This window comes from Hylobates moloch, unplaced genomic scaffold (assembly GCF_009828535.3).
Source record: "Hylobates moloch isolate HMO894 unplaced genomic scaffold, HMol_V3 SCAFFOLD_6, whole genome shotgun sequence".
Lineage (NCBI taxonomy): Eukaryota > Metazoa > Chordata > Mammalia > Primates > Hylobatidae > Hylobates > Hylobates moloch.
In genome coordinates, this window is record NW_026652281.1 from 91,396,629 (window position 1) to 91,421,409 (window position 24,781).

General features: G+C 46.7%; 1 protein-coding gene across 1 annotated transcript in view; it reads right to left on the bottom strand.

Moving 5' to 3' along the window:
• Positions 1–24,781, bottom strand: part of CES5A (carboxylesterase 5A) — a 110,371-nt gene that overhangs the window by 16,100 nt on the left and 69,490 nt on the right. Inside the window, 5 exon segments of the mRNA XM_032157372.2 lie at positions 1,005–1,109; positions 3,589–3,742; positions 7,238–7,371; positions 9,266–9,404; positions 11,506–11,710. Coding sequence (XP_032013263.2) covers positions 1,005–1,109; positions 3,589–3,742; positions 7,238–7,371; positions 9,266–9,404; positions 11,506–11,710 — 737 coding nt within the window.

Here is a 24,781-nt window from a genome sequence, read left to right on the forward strand (position 1 = left end):
AATTGCGGGACCACTTCCCAAACCTAACCATGGATTCCAGGATTTAATGCTATCTATGGATAGGTGATAAAAAGATTATATTGCCCTCAAATTTAGGAAGTGCTTTCTCCACTGATAAATCCCAAAGTTCTAACAGAGCAGGGAAAATAGTGGGCACTCAGTGATGTGTGTCAAATGAATAAATGTATGCCCAAACTGAAAATAGCTTTATGGAGAATGTTACCAAAATCAATATTTCTGTGTATTGAGGGTATTTTTTTTTTTACAATTTTATGACTCTGTGTTTCTGCTCTTGGCATATACTGTTACTTTCTGTAAGATGTTTAAGAAAATTTACCACAAAAATGATTAATACTCAAGAGATGACTCCACAGCCCAGTGCTTAATTAATATGCATTGAATGAAACAGCTCATTCATTAACTCATTCATCCAGAACATTTATGGCTGCCTGATATATACCAGGTATTATGCTGGGGGCCTGAAGGACAGAGAGATCCTTGTCTCTAGGGCCTCACTATCTAGTAGATAATTAAGACAAGAGACAGATGACAAATATCGTGAGATAGGTGCCCCTTATAATCCCATGCCAGACAACATTAATCAGTCACAGCATTATTTCCCACTGAGCTGGAAACAGCCTCTGAATCTTTCTTAACAAAATGCCCTGGGTATTCATTCCCAGTAGAATAGCATAGGCACAGAAGAACTGTATAGGATACAGGGGACTAAGTTATCTATCACAAGCAAAGAATAAAGGGTAAGACTTAAGAACCATAATGCACATACACACACACTTGTGCACACCAGTGGTGTGGCATTGTGTAGTTAGACCCATTTCCTGTTGAAGCAGACCTTTTATGGAGGAAAAAGTTCACCTTTGGCCAGCATGAGGTTCCTTGGGCATGGTCACTAAGGAAAGCCAAACACATGGGGAGAAGGTGCCTGACCACATTCTCTGCTAACTGAGGAGAGGAAGCTGGCAAGGTGTTAACAGTATACGTACATCCTCACTCTTCTCATAATCATGAGCCTTCAGGTAAGGGATGATGGCCACCCCACTCTCCATGATGGCTTTGTGGAATAAGCCTTTGGCCATGGGAGACAGTATCTGGAGAGAGAACACAGAAGACCCAAGAAAGGTTACTCCCCACCGACACACATACCATTCATCCCTCTTCAAAGAAACCTTCCCAGGAAGCCTCCTTAAAAGCTCTAAGCTTAGAGGGGAAAAAAGCCCTGGTTTGTGGGTTAAAGGACTAGCTGTGAACGTTTGGGCAAGTTACTTAACCTCTCTGAGCGTCTGGTTCTTCATGGACTTTGATGTCAAATGTTCAGGCATGTGATTTCTAGCTCCTTCACTTCCTACCTAGGTAACCTCGGACAAGTTGCTTAATATTTCTTTATTTCTTTTGTTTGTTTGTTTCTTGAGATGGAGTCTCGCTCTGTGGCCAGGCTGGAGTGCAGTGGCGTGATCTCAGCTCACTGCAACCTCTGACTCCCAGGTTCAAATGATCCTCCTGCCTCAGCCTCCAGAGTAGCTGAGATTACAGGTGCGTGCCACCACGCCCAGCTAATTTTGGTATGTTTAGTAGAGACAGGGTTTCACCATGTTGGCCAGGATAGTCTCAATCTCCTGACCACTCACCTCGGCCTCACAAAGTGCTAGGATTACAGGTGGGAGCCACCGCACCCAGCCAAGTTGCTTAATATTTCTAAGTATCAGTTCATTCCCCTGTAAAACTGGAATAAAATTGAGCCCATATCACAAAACTGTTGTGAGGAGCAGGGGAAGTAATAAACATAGAACTTTTCAAAGAGAGTCTGGTCAAATTTTGCTCATGAAATAATCGTTGTTATAATATATGAAAAGTTAGGTTAATATAATCCACCTTAGAAGGTAATTTTGAAGATGTAAAAAGACCACATATATTGTCAAGTGCTATTCAGCAGAAGCTCTCTTAACTCACCACCATGTTACTGATTTCTGCAATTAACCTGCCAACTGATGCCAAGGAAATGCTGACCATTCTGAGCAAATGGACCATTTTCTAACACCTCTGTACATTTTTCTTCTCACCAGTTACTTGCCAAGAATCAAGTGTGTTTGCTTCCAAACCTGTTTTGTCAATTTCACTTGTTATTGTAATTACATAATCAATGAAATATCATGAGAACAAATGAACTGTATGTGTACAAAGAAAATCAAATTATGTCTGGAAAAAAAATTATTGATAAAGGATGGCTAAAAAATATTGCTGTCGGGCCAGGCATAGTGGCTCATGCCTGTAATCCCAGCATTTTGGGAAGCCAAAGCAAGAGGATCACTTGAGCCCAGAAGTTCAAGACCATCCTGGGCAATATAGCTAGACCCCATCTCAAAAAACAAAAATTAGCTGGGCGTGGTGGCGCATGCCTGTAGTCCTAACTCCTTGGGAGGCTGAGGCAGGATGATTGCTTGTGACCAGGAGTTTGGGCTGCAATGAACTATGATCGCCCCACTGCTTGCCATCCTGGGCAACAGAGTGAGACCTTGTCTCAAAAAAATATGTTGCTGTCACTGGGCACGGTGGCTCACGCCTGTAATCCCAGCACTTTGGGAAGCCAAGGCGGGTGGATCACCTGAAGTTGGGAGTTCAAGACCAGCCTGACCAACATGGAGAAAACCCATCTCTACTAAAAATACAAAATTAACTGGGCATGGTGGCACATGCCTGTAATCCCAGCTACTCAGGAGGCTGAGGCAGGAGAATCAGTTGAACCCGGGAGGTGGAGGTTGTGGTGAGCCGAGATTGCACCATTGCACTCCAGCCTGGGCAACAAGAGCAAAACTCCATCTCAAAACAAAACAAAAAACCATATATGTGTGTGAATGTGTATATATATATATGTGCTATACAGATATATAGATATAGATATAGATATATAGATATACATGTCTATATATATATTGCTGTCAAATTGTGTATGGACAAGAAAGAAGTAAAATATTTGCAGGAAAAGCATAAAAATCCCAAATGCGCTAAAGTCAGACTGCTTTGCAGGCATCTTTAAGTTTGTGCCACTGTAAAGAAACTGAAACTGCGATTTGAGGACAGCGAATTTTGCAGGTGGCTTATGCAAGATAATCCATGTTGGAACTCGAGTCAGCAGACCAACTCTGCAACCATAAGGCCCTGTATCCAACTGTTGGTGAGGAAATATAGATTTTATGGTTTAAATTAAAATAAAATATTTATATGCATCTTTTGGCATTTCATGCCTTAGCTGAGTTTCCTATTAAACAAGTAATTACCACTCTGGTAATTGAATACTAGGGTTTCTCCCCTACAAATATAAGGGATTTTTCCTCAAATTATTACTCACTATGTGACCTTAGGTGATTTATTTAAACTTTCCCAGTGATGGCTGTCTTGTCCATGAAATGAGACTGAGCCCCTAACTCATAATGTGTTGTCAGGCTTGAAAAAGACAATGTGTATTAAAGTGTTTGTTCAACATGAAGACACCAATCAAACGTTAGTGACTCATCGTCATTTTTGGAACCTCCCGCACTGAAATTCATTCAAATCACAAAGCAGAGAACTCACAAGACTAGAAACACTTATGGCTCCCGCAGACTCGCCAAAGATGGTCACAGAGCTGGGGTCTCCACCGAAGAACTCGATGTTCTTCTGGACCCAGGACAGAGCAGCCACCTGGTCCTTGAAGGCCCAGTTCCCTGGAGCATGCTGATCCCATGTGCTGAGGACAAGAGGCAGGGTGAGAATTCTCAGTCAGCCTAGTGTGTTTCCCACAGCCCTGGAAGTTCTCAGCAGAGGCTGTGGGCAGGTGTCAGTGGGGAGGGGACTGAGAGTTAGAGGCCTGGAGGAGCTGGGGAAACCGGGCTCAGTTCTCACACTTTGCTGAGATTTGGATTTCTTTGAGAATTTGATGAAAGCTATGCACCCAAGAAAAATGCACATACAATATTGTAGGTGCAATTTCAAGTATTCACAGGTTCCTCAGAATCCATGAATCGCAATCCATGAATCCTATGTTACCCAGGCTTGTCTGGAATCTATGAATCCATTCCTGAGAGTTGGTCTGTACTAGAAAGCAAGGGTTTCCTGAGCACAGAATTTTCCATGAAACTAAATTAACAGTAGTCATAATAACAATAACAGGCCAGGCACGGTGGCTCATGCCTGTAATCCCAGCACTTTGGGAGGCCGAGGTGGGCAGATCATGAGGTCAGGAGATTGAGACCATCCTGACTAATATGGTGAAACTCCGTCTCTACTAAAAAAACAAAATACAAAAAAATTAGCTGGACATGGTGGTGGGCGCCTGTAGTCCCAGTTATTCGGGAGGCTGAGGCAGGAGAATGGCATGACCCCAGGAGGCGGAGCTTGCAGTGAGCCGAGATCGTGCCACTGTACTCCAGCCTGGGCAGCATAGCGAGACTCTGTCTCAAAAAAAATAAAAAAAAAAAAATAAACAAACAAACAAAAAACAATAACAGCAGCTGCAGCATGTACCAGACACTGTTCTAAGGGCTTTAAGGTAATACTCCTACAACCCTCACACCTATGAGGTAGGTGGTGCTGGTTTTTCTCTCTTTGCTTCTTTGGGTCTTCTCCACCCTTCTCTGCCCTGCCCCTCAAAAGCTGACCTCTAGGAATGACATCACCCAGGCCTCAGCTGTGTGCCATGAGGGTGGGCTAGAGAGAGACTGCAATGTTTATCCCCCAACCCTGTGCTCCCTCTCTGCTGGGAAGTGTTTGGGCAGAGGCTGCTTTTCTCCACAGCAGCAGCTCATGCCAACCCCCTTCCACTAAACCTGTGAGCCTGCTGTCAGGAGACCAACAGATACATCAACTCTTTAATTCAGGTACAGAGAGATTAAACCCCCTTGCCCAAGAGCTAGAAAGCTGCAGTTTTGGGATCCCACGCCCCCATGCTGCTGCCCCTGCACAATTGCATGTTTCCCAGGATGGGATTAATGGAAGAACAAATGAAACAAGTGGAAATGCCATAGAACCAAAGAAATATCTAGACCGAAAGATGCATGCAGGACACTATATGTGCACGTCATCCTGGGGCACATTCTACTCCCTTCCATTTTCCAGTTCCCCAGACTGCTCCTTCCCCTGGGTCCCCTCCACTGTCTATGACCACTGAGCTGGCTCTGACTCCACCTTCTCTCTCCCAGGCCCCTGCTCAAGAGTGAAGCCCTGCCAATTTTACCTCCATTCTACTGTGGCTCCCACCCTGGTCCCCATTTCTCCATCTCTGTTTATCCTGAGAAGCATTATACCTTAGTGGTTACTATCTCATTCTTGAGCACAGGATTCACAGCCTGGCCACTTATTATCTGGGTGACCTTGGGCAAGTCACTTAACCTGCTTTGCCTCAATGGTTCTCATGTCTAAAATGGGGATAATGATAGTGCCCACTCCACCTGATTGTGAAGATTGACAGTGCCAGGCAGACAATAAACATGTCATATACACATGTTATATACATGTTAGCTATTGCTTTTGTGGTTGAATGACCCCATGGCCTTCATCAAGACAGTGCCTCCCAGTGGGGCTCCCTATCTGTAGCTGGGCACCCCTGGCTCAGCCTCCACTCTGCTCCAGAGTGAGGTTCCTGGTACACTGCTCTTAGAAAGGTACTCCTGTTCCCTCAGTCTGTATTGGACAAAGCCCAAACTCCATGTATGGCCTGGCAATCAAGGCCTTTCCCTATCAGGCCTGTCCTTGCCTTCCTGCATCCATCTCCTGCTGTAGCTTCATCTACCGATGATCAAAACCAGATACGACAAACAATTATTGAAAGCTCTTCTACCAAAGGAATCTTATGCAGAATCCTAATATATAGAGCAGCTAGAAGTTTAATTACTCTGGTCAGGGCACCCCGTCAGACTCTCCTGCCTGCAAAGCACTCCCAGAGCGACATTCCAGGGCTACAGGCCCAGTGCAGTTTGCAAAAGTATTGCTTCATCCCCATGTGTTGCTACCTCCCTCCCAACTTCCTAGCCTTTGCACAGGTAGCACCCTTTGCCAAGCACATGTTCTCTGAACCTGTTCTCCTCAAACCCAACCACATCCTTCTGGTGCAACTTCAATGCCACTACTCTCCTGAAGCCTCCCTGATCCCTTGCAACTCCTTCCTCTGTTTCCACAGCCCCATGGCCTCTCACTCTTGGAGAATTAACCATGTCCTTCTTGGTAATGTGGATATTTTTGCCCCTACATTATCTCCCCCATAGTCAGGAGCCTCTATAAGGCAGGATTCATATTTGAATCATTACTGCCTTTCCCATAGTATGTGACAGTGACCCACAAGCGTAATCCTGGCCCCACCTCTCACTTCTCCTCTTTGCTTACATTGGACCCTCATCAGGACTTCTCCTGTCATGTCTTAGGCAGGATAATAGAAGCGGTCAAGAGACCTAGCTCTGTTTTGTGACCCTGGGAAGTTGTTTGGCCTCTCTGGGCCTCCATTTTCCAGCCATGAAAAGAGAATAACAACAGAGAACCTTCCTTGGAAGATTATTTTGATGATGAGTTGAAATAATCCATGGCAAGTGCACAGCCCCATGGCTGGTTCAGTGAAAGCCCAGTACATGTTAGGCGTGATTGGAGGAGGAAAGCCACTGTGATTGAGTGATGATTCTCAGGTGAGCATTCGAGAAGCCTTGGGGTGAGGCTCAGGTAGACACTACTGACTGCTCACACAAACAGTGTCCTGGTCTTCCAGGGCACACAGTGGGGCTACATGGCCGCAGCTCACTTACAGCTGGATGTAGCCATGTGACTGAGTTCTGCCAATGGTGAGTGAACAGAAGTGACAAGTGCCACCTGCAGGCTGGGCCAGGAGACCCTCCATTGCATGATCCTCCATGCTGTCTCGGTCCACCTGCCAAATGCAGAAGATCGGGGCCCTAGAGAATCCACATCAGAGCTCAAGATGTAAGGAGCCAGATCCCTGGTTGACCATGGGGAAGAATGTCTGCCGATCAGGGATGCTCAATTAAACTTTACCCAAGTGAGAAAGAGATTTTTATTGTTTTAAGCCACCAAAATTTTGGGATTTATCTGCTACAGCTGCAAAAATTACCTAAGTAATTAGGGCCAGTTTTGTTCAATGTCCCGGAAGGCTCACTCCTTCTTAGATTGCTGGGCACTGTCTATGGTTACTGCACTGCTGCCCCTTGGGGACCTGGGATGTCCATCATTTGGAGAGACTCACGTGAAGAAGCCAAATATTCCCAGCCGGTACTGGATGACTACAACCAGCACGTCCTCATAGGCAGCCAGGGCGGACCCATCAAAGATGGAGGCTGAGCCAGTCTTGAAGGCACTCCCTGGGAACCACACCAAGACCTGAGGAGGGGAGAGGAGCATCCAGTCAGCCCACCAGGCACCACCTCCCCTCCTCATGCAGTTTGAGGCACACGTTCTTAAGGTAAAATATAAATGTCCCACTTGCTAAGCAGGGTGCCAGGTTTTGTCTTTTGAAGAGGGCCCAGGGTTAAGCATGTGGGCTCTGGCACCTGAGTGCCTCGGTTTGAGTCCCAGCTCTGCCACTCACTAGCTGTGTGACCTTGGGAAGATTATTTAGCCTAAGGCTCATTTTTCTCATCTGTAAAATGTAAAGAAGGAAAGTATCTCACTTATGAAGTTATCATGAGGTTTAAGCAAAATTCTGCATCTAAAGCTCATAGAACAATGAGTAATAGCACATTTCAAGTTTCAAGTGCTCAGAAATTGTTCACTAAATACCAGTGAGCCTGTGACCCACGGGAAGATGGAAACCTTTGTAAGCCATGTATAAGAGCAAAACCAGCCCAAGGTGTTTCAGAGAAAAGCTCTCTACCTTCAGAGAGAGGAGAGGAGGGGAGGGGAGGGGAGAAAATAGGAATGGAGGAGGTGAGAGGAGGAGAGGGGGAGAAAAAGAGGAGAAGGAGAAGAAGAAAGAGGAAGAGGAAGGGAGAAGGAGAAGGAGGAAGGAGGGAGAGAAGGAGGAGAAAGGATGAAAAATGAAGAAAGAAGGAAGAGAAAGAAGAAGGGTCAGGCACAGTGGCTCACGCCTGTAATCCCAACACTTTGGGAGGTTGACACAGGTGGATCGCCTGAGCTCAGGAGTTCAAGACCACCCTGGGCAATATGGTGAAACCCTGTCTCTACTAAACAAAAATTAGCCGGCCATGATGGCAGGCACCTGTAATCCCAGCTACTTGGGAGGCTGAGGCACAAGAATCCCTTGAGCCCGGGTGGCGAGGGTTGCAGTGAACCGAGTTTGTACAACTGCACTCCAGCCTGGGCAACAGAGCAAGACTCTGTTCCAAAAAAAAAAAAAGAGGGAAGAGTAGAATTTTTATTGATTAGAAAAATTAGGATCAGGGAACATAAAACATTATTCAAATAGCATTATCTCTATTTATATATTTAATAACAAATCCCTTCCATTCTCTTTCTTAAGGTCATATTAGAGATTACAGCCTTTGGGGCAGGTAAAGAGAAGAAAGCCACTGAGGAAAGGGGAGGTGGACAAACCTCTGGCTTTAGTGCCAGAATCTAGCACCTACTGTGTGTACAACATGGAGCAAGTCGTTTATGCCCTTCCTGTGCCTCATCTTCTCCATCTGTGGAATGGGTCGAAATCATCCTTACCCACCAGGTTAGCGTGGGAGTTAAATCAGATGATGTACTGTGCCTGGCACACAGCAAGCATTTAGAAGATGTTACTGTTACAATACAAGACAGCCAGTTTCCCCTGGCAGAGGCGTGGGGAAGAGAAGAGGATGCGAGGGTGTGGCTAAAAAATAGAGCATGCCTTTCCCCCACTCACTGACACAGGGATATTTTATATTCTTAAATGAAACACTTAACATGATTACCTGACTGTCTTCATTATCAACAGAAAAGTTGGAGGATAAAATTATTCTTTTTGAAAAAAGATACCTCAAATTTAAGAAAAAAGTCAGACTCCTTTTAAGCAGTGTCTTTTCTGAAAGCTTACAGGTCACTAAATACACAAAAGAGGGGAAAACCAAACAAAATAAAAATTAAAAGTTAAGGCACTGCCAATAAAGAATCAGAAAAACTGATCACGTGAATCTATCATTCAAATGATTTTAAAAAATTGTTGATGTGATTACATTTCCCTTTTACCCAACAGGGGGTAGTTCCAATTCCAGACATGTAGCTGCACTGCCTGGATCCCAGGCCAGAGTCCTGCTAGCTGGAGCCCGAAGCACACAGCAGGCAGCCTTACAGGGAGCTTGGAGCCTGCATCAGCGTGGGCAGGCGCGTAGATGTTCAGGTAGAGGCAGTCTTCTGACACTCCGAATTTGGGGTAATGCACCTTGAGCATATGTTGATCTAAGAGCAGCCACTCTGAGTTCTGGAGGCACCTTGGAGAAGGAGAGGAGAAAACCCTCAGAAAAAGTTATCAGCAAACTTGCCTGGGAAGGGCCAGTTCTTCTGACAGCAGGGAGGCCTGGCCGTCTCCTCTGCCTGAGCAGAAGAGGCAGCTACTGGTACAAAGTCCAATCATGCCCAAACTCCCATGGTTTCCAAAACAAACAAGCAAGCCAATTATAATTCTCATTGATCTGGTTCCCGGGTAGGAAAGCACATGGTGTAGAATAATTGCACCGTTACTCCCACCACTTTCCCATGCCTACACCACCCTCCTATGCCACCACCATAATATAGACACACATAACGACCCAAGCTGGCCCAACAACTCCCCAAACTGTAGAGGTCAGGACACAGTCAAATAACAAGGGCTTTGCCCCTGCGGCTCCCTATTCTGTCCCCAGATGAGCAAAGGAACATTTCCAGGCCTCTCTACCTGGAACCAACTGGGATAGAATTGCAGGGAGACTCCTGCACCCAGGCTTTGCTCAAGCCGGGCCCTTGCCTTGACTGCTCTCTCCCCATATCTGCGTGCTCACATTCTTCTCTTTGTTTCAGATTCACTCCAACTTGCCACCTCCTCCCAGAAGCCTTCTGAGATTTCTCCAGTTCTACCATACGTCTTCTTCGGAAACACTCACCTACTCTGTGTTCTTTTCCAGAACTTGCCCTAAGCTTGTGCGTGTGCATTATCATCATCCCCAGCTCAACTGTGAGCAGCTAAAAGCCTAAGACTCTGTTTTAGTCACCTCTGTACCTCAGAGCACCAGCACAGAGCATGATACACCGTAAGATTAAGCGAGGCTGTAAATGTGAATGCTTCTACCATACTGCGTATGCAATCAATTCTTAATAGAATAGTGTGCAATATCGCTGCACGTCTTCTCCTGCCAGGTGTTTATGCCTCCTTGCCCCTTTGTATGTTGTTGATCAGGCCTCAGCGCTTTCAGCAAAGCTGTCTCTGACCTCCCATCAAAGCTAGGCCAGGTGGGTCTTTGTTTCCCCTCAGCACCCTTCCCTGACACCCTAATGGTTGCCCTTGCCATCTTATATTTTAACTGTCAATTACTGTTTACATTCCTGCCACCATCACCCCTCTGCATGCATCCTGAGGACAGCTGCGACTCAACCCCTGTGGTGTCCCCAAGCCTAATGGAGAGCCAGTTATCAAGTTGGTTCTCAATGAATATTAGTTGGATGAATGAATGAATGCACAAACAAATGAGTTTCAGTTTGATGTCCTCAGTCCTTGGACCACATGGGGTCATCTTCTGTGGCTTAGGGAATATCCTGGCACCAGAATTTCTTCTGCCAGGAACCCATGTGACCCAACCTGAGAGCTTGACAGAATCTAAAGAGTTGGAAGATTCTAGGGGATTTTCAAGTCTCACTGCCCATCCAGTAAGTCTCACCTCACCCCTCCACAATTAACCTGGTAACTGGTTACCTACCCGAGCTTGGAAATCTGCAGTGACCAGGAGCTCCTTACCTCCCAGAGTCCCTGTGACACAGAGACACATCCACATGTTCATTCCACGGTATTTATGGAGTTCACCATGGGCCACGTATTGCATCAGGCACAGTTTTGACAGCTGGAGCTAACACCCTTCTAGTGTGGTTCTTCTCAATAAAACCCTCACCCAGTCTGACCGTAGAGGCCAGGCTTGGGTGAGTAGGTATCACCATAGAGGCCAGGCTTCTTGTCTAGGTATCACAAGAAGATACCTAGACAGTCCCTTCTGACCAAAGGACTCAGTACGCCCATTTTAGCACTTCTAAAAAACCTGACTGGTGATCAGAGTCTCTAAAGAGCATTCAGGTAATAGTTTCCTGGGCTCAGCTCGGGATATTCTGATTCAGAAAGTTCAGAAGGGAGCTTGGAGAATCTGCATATTTTTAAAGATGCTCCAGCGACCTGGCCATCAGCCAGTTTAGGAGTCAGGGGATTACCGAACCACTCGCCCGAGTCTCAAGCCCTCTCTCTCCCTCCTCCCCCATCCGTGCCAACCCCTCTTCTGTCCCACTGGGCTGCATGACCTGCATTCCTGCCACTCCCAGAGTCACAAACACCCATGGGCCCAAACCTGGTCTTACAAATTAGGGTAGGAGGTAGCTTCTCGCAAGTTATCCCAGGGCGATGCAGGCTGCGGGTTCGTAAATCGCAGGGATCCCAGTGGGGGAGCAGCAAAGGGGACTCCGAGGAACACGTTCACAGGCACAGGGCTTCCCAGCACGGTGACTTGCTTGCCCTGAATCCATCCCATCCTGGTGTTCCTCTGTGGCCCTTCAGCAGAAGGCCCTGCGGGAACACATGGGAGGAATCAGGAGCAGGCTGGGGACAGGCAGGGCAATGGCCCACCCAGTCTGGAGCTCCCCAGTGGGGACGTGCTTCCTTCACCCAGAGGCTGTGCAGCTGGTGGTATTCAGGTTCCCTCTCCATGAATCCAGGTCCAGGGCTTCTTCCAAGATTGCTGCAGAAGTCACCCCCATGAGACCATTGACTTAGTTTCTCCTAGGAGCCCAGTAGTACCTAGCCACAGAATTTCCCCCCATTCACTCAGGAACCCATCTCCCTTCTGCTGAGAGCTCTTTCTTTCTACAGGATTGGCACATACCGAACTCTGTAGATCCTGGGATGCCACAAACTCATCTTCCCAGGGGTTCCTACACTTCTGTCACTCCACACTCTCCAGCACCACTGCTGGCACATCTGTGCAGCACCTGCATGATTGCTGGCTTTTCTTTCTTTTTTTTTTCTTAAAATTTAATTCCGATAAACTCCTTTTAAAATTTTACCTAGAAGAATTCCAAGTAATAACATTTATGGAATTGTGGTTTTGGTGAGTTAGGTATATGCTTTTGAATACACATGAATATTCATGGGTGAAAATTTAAAATTTTCATGCAGATACTTCCTGAAATCAACCCATCTACTTCCAGGAGCATAAAGATGGCACTTTGGGAGACTGGGCATGGAGGGGTCTCAGTCACCACACAGAACGTGGAGTCTTGGGAAGGAAACTGCCCAGCTACTTACTTAGCAAGACCCGGGTGTCTTAGCACTATTTCTAATGTCATTTCATTACTGAAAGTCCTGTCGCTGCAGCCAGGAGTGCAGAAGCACAGGCTCTGCTCCTCACACTTCCCCAGGGCTCAGGATGGAGCCCCTCTAAACTCCTTGCAGGGTGTGAGCAACCCAAGGACAGAACCAGGGTATTCTGTGCGCTACCCACTCCCAGGAAGGAAGCTCTGGTCCTAGGTTCTTGGCAACAACAGAACATTGATGCCATCAAAGTACTACATAGCTCTCCATGGACCCTCAGAGACCTCTGAAGAATAACTTCATTTCTACCAGTGGAAAATCCTCACCCACCCCATCTTCTGAGAGCCCTCATCTCCGATTGGATATCTCACCCTTGGTGGAGGCTGCAAGGACCCAGATAGCCCAAATTAGGATCTGGCCTGGGTGCACCCAATTCCCGCTCATTTGGCTGCCTGCCTGCACTCTGTGAACATCGACGGCTGCTGCTGGCCTCAGAGAGCTTCGGTCGGGAGCCAGAAAGAGCTTCTTGTTAACAGGCAAATGCTGAATAGGCAGGCAGAGGCAGCAGAGTTACTGAAGAACAGCATCAGAACAATATTCTCAAACGAATTGACCAAGCAAGACTTTCCTGTTCTGATTTACATAAGAAGCTGATGATTAACTCTTGATCTGGGGAAAGATAATTTGATAGGCTTTGGACTTCCGGGATGGGGGAACAGAAAAGACATTCCAGACCAGGCAAGACATTTTAGGATTATGAGTTCCAGAGACCCAAGGATGAATGAGGTTTCCAGACCTGCCTGTGATGCCAAAGGACACAGTGCAGGCTGAGGAAGCTGAGAAGTTTCTGAGAAGAGGAAGAAGGTTGCTGCTGGGACAAGCAAGTGGCTCTGAAGACACAAACACTGCCAGCTCAGACTAGCAGCCCGGCTGGCCCTGCCAACAAGAGTCTTCGATGGCCATTTGGTCTACAGCCTCCTTGGCCACCTTGAGGCTTCTTAGATTATATTATTTCCCCTCTGGCTCTTCATAGTTGCCACCAAAAAGATTCTCCCTGGCCTTCAAATCTGTCCCTTCATCTGACCAGTAATATTATCAATTCTGTACACCACTGCTCACTCAACTGTTTTAAAGCACTTCACACAAACTATCTTGTTGCCAACACCACCACCTCCATTTTGGATGTCTTTCTTCTCCAGCTTATTCTTTAAAATCCAATTTAACTGCCACCTCTTCCAAGAACCTTCCCCTGATTCTCCTGAACTTTTTAGTGCTTTGCTTTTCCAACCTCTCTTATTTTCTAATAAATTGTAGCCATGACTGTCTTCCTCCTTGGAGTACACCTAGGACTTTTCCATGTGCATATTCATCATAGCTTCTTACATGTGCCCTGTGGCTTCCCAAAGCTCAGCCCTAGACCTTCTGTCTTCACAATTTGTACCATTCCCACTACCAAATTGACTATCAATTTACTAGATTTTTTTTTCTTTAAATTGACATTTTTTAAAAGCTGTTATTAAAATTGTATCCACCTAGTGCAATAAGGAAGAGCTTTTGGGAAGAGCAAGCCAATATATCTTGCATTTCTATACCACAAAATCATTCCCTTTACCTCTAGCAACCATTACAATGAAGGGGTGGTGTATGGTGGAGAAGATCCCCAAAATAGGACAAACAGGAAAATCCGGCCCTTCTGTACAGTGGATTTTGGAAAGGAGAAGGGAACAGAGGTAGGGAAAGCACGTGTGACACAAAGTGCCCTGACTCCCCCTTTTAGACATAGGTCCTAAAGGGGTACAGCGATGAGATAAAGTGATGGGGTGCAGTGATGGGCTGAAATGTGTGCTAAGGATGAAATCTGTGATAAGTAGTGAAGGGTTCTCCAGGAGGATACTGACAGAAGGGATCCACATCTCGACCAACCTGGGGCAGCCACAGCAGAGCAGAAGTGGTTGGGCCAAGAGAGATCTCAGGGGGTGCTCCTATTTCCCTTGGATCCCCAATTCCTTGAAATTGATCCAGACATCATCGTGTGGCTTTGAAGAAAACTTGGAGGTGACTACCAACCTGGCTGGGAGCTAGAGGAGGAGGAAGGCAGGGGGTTACAGAGGTGCTTCATGGACTCGAGAACAGCGTGAAACCACAGCCTGGCCTGTGCTGGATCACAGTGTTGAGCACTGGGCAGGGTGAGGTGGGGCACTGAGTCAGTCAGGGAGGATCAGTGGGCTTCAATCAAGTTGAGAGGACAGACCATGAGCTCACCACTTGAGAATTCATCCTCCTCCTAAGAGCCCCGGCAGTGGGACATCACTGTGGAGACCACAACAACGCAAGGACTTCTGCAAGTGGGTCCAAGCTCCCTCTGCCCTCCCACTCATGTGGTCTTATTAGCATCCCATAACTTACACAGCCAGACACCATCTTGGCAAAGGAGTACGGGTGGGGTGGGGAGCAAATCTGAGAGGCTATGGATTTATCTGAAGTGATTATGCTATCTAAAGAGACTGTTTAAATTACTGAATGGGATTTTACCAGATTGAGTTAGATGTAATTATCTATCATTAACCAGAGGGGTGAAGAATTCTCCTTGCTAAAAATGGAAATTAACAAGCATTATATGTATACATATATATATGTGTGTGCGTGTGTGTGTGTGTGTCTATATATATCTATATATCTATATATATAGATATATATATATGACATGCTATAATACCACCAAACCGAGTCTTTCTCTTCCACAAAATCAGAATGCAAAGAGAACTATAGAGGAAATGGTTTCCTAATGAAATGTCTTCTATTTGCTGTTCTCTCTAGGTACCACTTCTGTCGCAGGCATCCCCTAATGCACAGGACCTACTTTGTGAGGAACACTGATGATGTCAGGAATCAGTGCTACTAGCCTTCATTTATAGAATGCCTTACAGGTACCAGACCCTGGGCTAAATGCTTTCTTTGCATCTGTTACCTACTCATTTTGTAGATGAGGAAACTGAGATATTGCAAGGTGGGATTACTGGTCCAATATCACAAAGCTGAGAAGCAGCACAGCTGGGACTACAGCCCAGGTTTCCTGCCCTCGAGCTACAGACTTTGCAATTTGGGGAGGAGGGAGTAGGAAAGGAGCAGCAATAGAAAGATCTGGGAGGATGGGCCGGATTCTGCAGTTCTTGAGCCATGAAAAATTACTCAATCTTCTAGAAAGCTGAATAACCACTTGACATCACCTCCTTGGACCTTGATGTCCCCATCAGTAGCACAGGCCAGTGGCCTGGATGGCCCCTGGGAGACACAGACCTTTGACAGGCTCTCCCTGTTCTCCCAGATTGCTCTGCTGAAACCCTGAGGGAGAAAACCAAGATGAGGGCTAAGGGCTTGTTCTTTAAGCAGCTTGGCTTAAAACATAGGTTAATCTACCCCTGCTGATAGGTGGTAAAGATCAAAGCCCACGTTCGAATTCTCATAAAGGGAGGCTAAAGGAACCTTGAAGGTACAAGAGCAATGGCAGCCGCTTCAGGGTGGAAACCAGCCTGTAGGTGGACAAAACAAAGGAGTGGTGCTCTGGTGCTGGAGTCAGGTCACTGCACCCCCACACTGCATTCCACCACTACCCCCACCACTGCACCCCATCACTGCACCCCACCACTGTACCCCATTTCTACAGCCCATTGCTCACCTCATCACTGCATCCCACCACTGTGCCCCATCACTACACTCCATTGCAGCACCCCATCACTGCACCCCCACTACTGCACCCCACCACTGCATCCCACCGCTGCACCCCATCACTGCACCTCCACCATTATCCCATTGCTGTACCCTACCACTGCACCCCACCACTGCACTCCATCATTACACCCATCACTGTACCCCCACCACTACCTCCATCACTGCACCTCACCACTGCACCCCACTGCTGTACCTCACCACCACACCCCATTTCTACAGCCCATTGCTGCACCCCATCACTGCACCCCCATCACTGCACCCCACCACTACACCCCATTGCTGCACCCCACACTGCACCCCACCACTGCATCCCACCACTGCACCCATCACTGCACCTCCATTATCCCATCACTGTACCCTACCACTGCACCCTACCACTGTACCCCACCACTGCACCTCCACTGCTACCCCCATCACTGCACCCCACCACTGCACTCCAATGCTCCCAATTTCTATAGTCCATTGCTGCACTCCATCACTGCACCCCATCAATGCACCCTACCACTGTACCCCTAACATTGCACCCCACCACTGCACTCCATCACTACAATCCCACCATTGTACTAAATCACTGTACCCCCATTACTGTGCCCTACCATTGAACCCTCACCAATATACTTCATCACTGTACCCCACCACTGCAGGCCACTACCTCCCATCCCTGCAAGCCCACGACTGTGCCCTATCACTGCATCCCATCTCTATACCTCATCACTGCACCGCATCACTGTACCTCTACTGCTGCATCTCATCACTGCACCCCCATCACTATATCCAGTGTTTGTTTGTTATATTTTCCTCCCCTGGAATGTTTTGCCTTGAATTCTTTTCTTTTCTTTTCTTTCTTTTTTTTTTTTTTTTTTTTGAGACAGTGTCTCTCTGTCACCCAGGCTTGAGTGCAGTGGCATGACAAACTCCTGGGCTCACGTGATCCTCCCACCTCAGTCTCCCAAGTATCTAGGACTACAGGTGCACACCACCATACCTGGCTAATTTTTTAAAATTTTTTTGTAGAGATGGAGTCTCACTATGTTGCCCAGGCTGGTCTCCAACTCCTGGTCTCAAGTGATCCACCAGCTTCTGCCTCCCAAAGCTCTGGGATTACAGGGGTGTGGCTAAGCATGGGCCACCACACTCAGGTGACTTCTTTACCCAATGATTAAATCCTGCTTGTCTTAAAGATTCCATGAAAAACCACTTCCTGCATGCAGACCTCCTCATTCCCAAATGCTAGAATCATTCTCCTCTTCCTGCCCATGCACTTTTTGATGACTCTATTATTTACAATACCCTGCCCTTGTTCTATAGGTGGTGTACCCAGTGATAATGATGATGATGACTAAGACAAGGACCATGTGATCTCTCATGCAGGTCAAAAAACTTCAGCCCACCTCAGATTTAAGCCATGGCTGCAGTGGACAGCAGTGTGCAGACCCAGCCTCCCCTTGCACTGACAGCACACCACCTGAAGCATGGGTGGGCCCTGGCTTTCTATTTTCTGCCCCAGGGCAGAAATGTCCCTTCTGTCTTTGCTCAAGTGAAACCAGAATTACAGGACAGATGGAGTCCCCCAGGAGGAACCCTCAACAGAACGGTCATGAGAGCTGAGGGAACTCTGAGGTATTCTGTGTGCTGCATGAAAGTCCTGGGAAGTGGGGCTCCCATTGCTCACAACATCAATCTCAGGAATACCCCCTGGTCTCACCTTCCCTCCTCCCCCTGACCCTTGCTCCTGAGTAATCTACCTTCTTACCCAAATCCCTGCCTCAGGCTCTGCTTTCAGGCACACAAACCAAGTCAGTCGGTACGAGAGGAAGACCTAGAGAGCAGACCCTCAGTGAAATTCTGAAACTGGATCTCCCCCCTAGTCAGACAGCATCCTATTACTAAGACTGTCAGTGGTGGACTGGGATGTGGTTCAGAGGAGTGGGCTGCACTGAGGCATGCGTTAATGCTAGCACCTCTAGGTATAGAAGCAAGGGTAATTACAAGTATTGCGGTGTTGGCTGCCTTTTGTTAACTGCCTTGGAAACCTTGAAGAAAATGGCAGTCTCCATTAATCAGCTATCAACACAGAGTACACTGTGAAAATCAGAAGGTCTCCTAGCAGCTTTTAAAGATAGCTGGGTCTCCTGGAACCATAGTTAGACTATGCTGAAAATTAGACCCAGAGTTTACCCATAAGGGTAAGGTTGAGCCTATAGCCTTGAAAAATCTCCTAAGCTAAAGTTAGGACACAAACAGGGAATGATTGAGACCCTGAGACATGGAATGGGGACATCCGGATGGATGCATTTGAGAACTATGAATACCTGGCTTCTCCTAAACTCTCCAGTCTGGCAGAAGCAGGCCTCTCCTTACTAGGGGACACCAGACACTTGTACTCTGGTAACAATGCATAGACTTGACCTGTGATAGATACTTCCCAAGATAAAGCTTTTCCTCATCAAGATCACCCAATCCATTCATTGTTCCAGGCCAGTAACCAGGGCCAGGCTTAAGCATAGCTTAAACAGGAACACGAGTCCCTTCCCCAGGAGAAAAGGGATTTCCTACTGAATGAATCGCATGATGTGGCTATTATGTCCTGATAGGAACGGAGGAAAACATGCGTGGAAGTTGGTCTTGAGAGTGGTAAGCCTGAGGGGTGGAGCAGAAGGTAATACTGGGTAGGAGAGAATTTATTAGCACAAGTGCACATTCTCATGATGCAGGACTTACTGTCCTCAAGAATGCCTCGGACAGATGCTAATATGCTATGAGAGTGGACCCATGAAGCATGGATATGATAATAGCCTACAGAAAATGCGATGGAGATGTTAGAATTAGCCAATTAGAATGGCCAAGTATTGATGAAGAGATAAGAAGGTTCAGGTATGTGGAACTGTTAAAATAAATACATCTCCTAGAATGAGGAACCCACTACCTGATAATGTTTCCTGAGAGTGACAAGAGGATCCCTTCACTAAGGCAGTAAGGATTTGCTAGGCAGGAAGGAATTATTTGAGAAGCTCAGTGGTGATAATCCTTGTTAGCTACCATAGAAATGGGATCCCTAGTATCAGTGTGAATGAGTCTGGAATAGCAGAGGCCAGGTGGTGCTGCATAACCAGAGGTAAGGTGGAAATAATTACCTTAATGGGCAAAAAAACCAGAGTGGCAACCAGGACGTCTTGTCCCACAGAGATCTATGACAATGGCTAATAGGTCATGATATTCCTAGAAGTAAAGTGGACAGGCAGCCAACTTGAATGTTGTTTAACTTGTAAAATCAGAGAAAGTCAAGAGATGATGATTAGAAGTATAGTTGGCCATAACAATGAAAAATCACAATCCCTTACTAGATCTTTCCAGATCTGAACCACTTCTCAAACCTACTGAGCTCATTGTTTTAAGGAGTCTGGGTCCTTCAAGAGAGGACTATGCAATGTCACTATAAATATATAACTATAAACATATCCCCAGTCCTTCCTAAGAGAGATTTATAGCCAGGACTTATCTCCTAATGGAAAGTTCTGGATGCACGGTCACTTGGTGCCCATGGTCTAGCCTTTTTTTGATACCAGGACCCACTAATGCACAGAGGTGATTCTCAAAGGGGTTTAAGTCCCTACTGTAGTAGGCATGGCCTTACACCAGAATTGCAGGGACCAGATCATGATCCTCCCACTGGAGTTTGCCATGAGCTCCACCTGCACCTTCTCCTATCCTTGACATTTCCACCATCACAGGCCTGCAAAATCATATCACCCAGGCAACAGGACTGATTGATCCACAGCCTGGACTTCCCAATGCCATTTCTTCTTCAGACCCTACCCCACTCACACCTGGTGGTCTTTCATGTCGTCTGGAATTTGGGCTAGAGCCATATGTCTAGGTGTGGAATGTGCTGCCTACACATACCAAGGAGACTTTGCCTCCTTTTTAGCAAGAGTTGCAAGATGGTTAGATTTTTCTTCTACTTTAGTGGAGAAATCCTAGCATATTCTGCCCATGGGATTCCTAAAACCTTCACTGAAATGTCCCTTCCTTGAGTTTCCAAAGGGCTCATCTCCTACCCTCTGGAGCACAAAGCCCCCAGAGGGCTGGCCACCTCTTGCTCATCCTGTCCATTGAACATGAAGTTGTAAATGTAACACATGAGCGTGATGTTCTTGGGACATCCAGGCAGTGTAGATGTCTTTGGACTATATTGTGAGATGCAGCTATCCCTGTAGCTGAATATTTTTCATCTCATGTAGATGCAAATTTTTCTAGTTGGAATGGATAAGATTGAGTTCACCAAATCTATAGCTGCAGCATACGTTGTAGCAGAAACCTTATTCACCTGTTCAAGCAGGGATGCCACACCTAGCACAGCAGCTATGATCAGAGTTACTGCTTGGTTGAGTGTGTGGTAGTCTATAGTCCAGGGGCTATTCAACTTCTGCAGCAGCCAGACTGATGAATTGAATGGAATTGTGAAAGGCACCACCACCATTGCATCTTTTTTTTTTTTTTTTAGATGGAGTCTCGCTCTGTCACCAGGCTGAAGTACAGTGGCATGATGGCTCACTGCAACCTCCACCTCCTGGGTTCAAGTGATTCTCCTGCCTCAGCCTCCCGAGTAGCTGGGATTTCAGGCACACACCACCACACCCAGCTAATTTTTGTATTTTTTTTAATAGAGACGAGGTTTCACCATGTTGGCCAGGATGGTGTCGATGTCTTGACCTCATGATCCTCCCACCTCGGCCTCACAGAGTGCTGGGATTACAGGTGTGAGCCACTGTGCCCTGCCCACCGTTGCATCTCTTAGGTCTTTAACAGTGGTGCTAATCTCTGCTATATCCCTCTCTGAGGATACAATATTGTTTTTTCTTTACTAATTTAGCCATGAAGTGGGAGTCTATTGGCTTCTGGCAGTTTCAGAGGTTTCTATTTGCGCTTCCCCACTGTGATAGCTCTTACCTCACAGACCATGGATTCCTTATTCATTCTCCAGGGAATCCTGGGAATCCTTGGAGGATTACTCCAAATATATGACTCCCAACTGATGCACCTGGGCACTAGAGAAATGACCACTAGGTGGGGTCTATTGACACAGTGAGCCCACTGTAAGCCAGTCTTTAGCTAAAGTTCCATTCACCACCTGGCCCTCGTAGGTCCCCACTCTAACAGGGGGGTCATGGTGACACTTTAGGTCTCTACATAGCAATGTCACTTCAGACTCTGTGTCCACTAGTCCTGGAAATATTTGCTCAGTACACAGTCACCCAAATAAACAACCATACGTCCCTTCGGAAAAGAACTAGGAAAATTATCATGGTATATACTTGCTGCAATTGTGCAGAGTCCTTCTTTCTAAGGATCTGGCCACCTTTTCATTCAGTGGTTTCAAGATCTGACAATTGACACAGATCTGGGAACTGAGCAAAGATTTGTGGCATTTTACTGGGGCAGCCTCCCTTAGCCTTGTGCTACTCCTCCATGCTTGCTTTATCCTTTCTCATGAATGCGAAGCAGCACCTCTGTCGACAGTCTGTCTATGTTCCCCTATAGATACCACACTCCCTTAACCATCTCCACCACTCCTTACAGGTCAAGCCCCCTTGTCTGATCCTCTGTTCTTGGTGATCATTTAAGTAATTGCAGCCTCCTGCCTTCTGGCACTTAAGTGCCACTACCCAGCCTCAGAATGAGTGACTTTGAGACTCCCTCTTCTCCATCAATGTTAATGAATCCAGCTCTATGGCCTCCTCTCCTGCCATGTCCCCCGGCCCGCAGAAGAGGGCCACCCCACCACCACCACTAAACTTCTTCCTTTTTTTTTGAGACAGGGTGTCACTCTGTTGCCCTGACTGGAGTGCAATAGCATGATCACAGTTCACATCAGCCTCAACCTCCTGTGCTCAAATGATTCTCCTTCCTCAGCCTCCCAAGTAGCTTTGACTACAGGCATGTGCCACCATGCCTGGCTAATTTTTAAATTTTGTGTAGAGACAGTGCCTCCTTATGTTGCCCAGGTTGGTCTTGAACTCCTTGGCTTAAGTGATCCACCCACCTAGGCCTTCCAAAGTGCTGGGATTACAGGAGGGAGCCACTGTGCCCAGCCTTACCACTGAACTTCTTAGTGATACTCGTGCTCCTTTCACCAGCACATTTGTGGTGAAGTCTTCAGACTGTAGTCCAACTGTATCTGCCCTCCCACTACTGCTGATAAGGGCCTTTTCTTAATCTTTCCCCAAGGCTGCCTTGATCTCACACTTAGCCATTATCTGCTCATTAACAGCTCTCTGTCTCTCATCCTTCTCCAGTGTGCAGCTTAGCCATACCTGGCCTACTCTACTGCCTTTGTAGGCTTTGTTCTCCATGTATTTTTCAAATACTTACATCATTGCACCTCCTACAGCATTCCCTCTAATGTGGGACATTTTTTTCAGATCACCACCAGCAAAATCTAGCAGTTGAGCCATCACCTTGTGCCTTGTCAATCATCCAAGATGATATCCTCCACTCCTGCTAGGTGATCCAGTCCCAGACCCCCATCTTACCACCTGTCTTCTGAGACCACTTTCGTTGGTCTGAGAAGGATTAAACATGCAAAGGAGCTGACACCAAGACAGGATTAAACATGCAAAGATTTTATTAGGGGAGATGCCTGTGGATGGGAATTGGGGAGGGAGCTGGGAAAGTCCAGGACAGCTGCCAGACTGTGATAGAATCTGCAAAGGAGAGATAACGAGAAGGTTGGGTAAAAGCATCCTAGGCTACCATGAAGACTAAAGAAGGTCCAGAAAGTGTGTCGGGGAGCCTGGGAGCCTATGTCAATCACCAGAGGAGTCTTGAGTCTCCCAGAAATGGGTCTGCCCTTGTATCCCTGCTACACTCGTTCGTTAGCTAGGAGCAACCTGTGGGAAGCATGGCCTTGATGTAAATGTTGTGACAGACTTCAGCAGCAAGCAGCTGGTGCCCTGGTTCAATGACTGGAAGCCATAGTTGGAAGCCTGCAAGATTCATTCTTATGGCTACTACCTACTATGGGATATCAAGTGAATAGGCAACCAGAGCTGCCCATTATGAACTGAGTATTTTCAGATCCAGCAACAAGATGAGGCAAGCACATTTGGTACATTAGAAATTGTGACTGAGCAAGTCTGGCTAGCACAAGAAAGTTACATACACATGGCTGACCCCAAGTTGTCTCCCTCTGCTGCACCAGTGCTCCCCCTCAATCACATCCATCCACCACCTCATGACAGGTTCCCTACGGCTAGCTGGCAGAAGAGGCAAACAGGCCTGGTTTACACATGGACTGCCCTAAGAAGATGGGCTAAAATTCAACTGTTACACACCAGCCACTCTGAGGAGTGACCTCAAAAGACAGTGGTGAGAAAAGCATCCTCCTGGTGTCCAGTTTTAAGCAATATACTTGGTTGCCACTTTAAATAATCACAAAAGTGAGCTGAGATAAAGACATACATGACTTCTGAACAGTGGTGAATGGCTTGTCCAATTGCTCAGGGGCCTGGGAAGTGACAGATAGGATCCTAAATCAGTGACAAAGAGATGTGAGAAAGAATAATGAGGATTCATCTATGAGAGTGGGACAGTGTGTAGATCTTTGTGTTTCATGTTAATGCCCAATAAGGAACTCTACAAACAGAGGGACAAAACTCATCCAAGTCATGTCAACCAGCCACCCTCCTCAGCCGTGCAGTGCTTGCACAATGAACCCATGAACAGAATAGCTATGGTGGCTAAGCATGGGCTCTGATTCACCAAGGCTGATCTTGGCAATACTGCTCCTGAATGCCCACTGGCCAGCAGCAGAAACTAATATGAGCCCTCACCATAGCACTGTCCTAAGTGGGAATCAAACTCTCTTTGGTAACAAGTTGGTTATGTCAGACTCCTAACTCTGGGACATAGGGAAACGTGGTGACTCATCCTTACCAGAATTGACACCTACTCAGGATATGGATTTACGGGTTTGCCTTCCCTGCTCACAGTATCTTTGTCAACAATACCACCTGAGGGCTCTTGCCTAATCTGTATCATGGGATCTTATGTAATCCCGTGATTACATAGGATGTAATCACATCAACAAAAGGGAGCTATTTTGTAGTTAAGGATGAGTCTGTGAACAAATGGTCCCAGGACCCGCTGGTCCTACCATATGCTGCATCCACTGGAAACAGCATAATAGAACAATGGAAGGTCTATTAGGAGATCTGCTAAGGAATAAACTTGGTATCAACATGCTGCAGGGTTGGAATGTTGTACTACAGGATGCACTATATGCTCTATAATACTTGAAATGTGATGCTGTGCCTCAAAGTCTAGAACAGACCAGTCTGAGAATCAACAGGTGAAAGAAATATTGACCCCTGTCACCATCACTCTGCATCACTTGCAGAATTTGTGTTTCATGTTCCCCAGAGCCTAGGCTCTGTGGAATATCAGGTCGTTTTCTAGGGGTGGAGGGATGCTTCCACGGGTCAACAGTTGACTGGTTGACCCAGCAAAGAGTCCACTAAACTTGAAACTAGAATTGCTGCCTGATGACTTCAGACTCTTGTTACCAGTGGACCAGAGGCCAAAAAAAAAAAAAGTTAC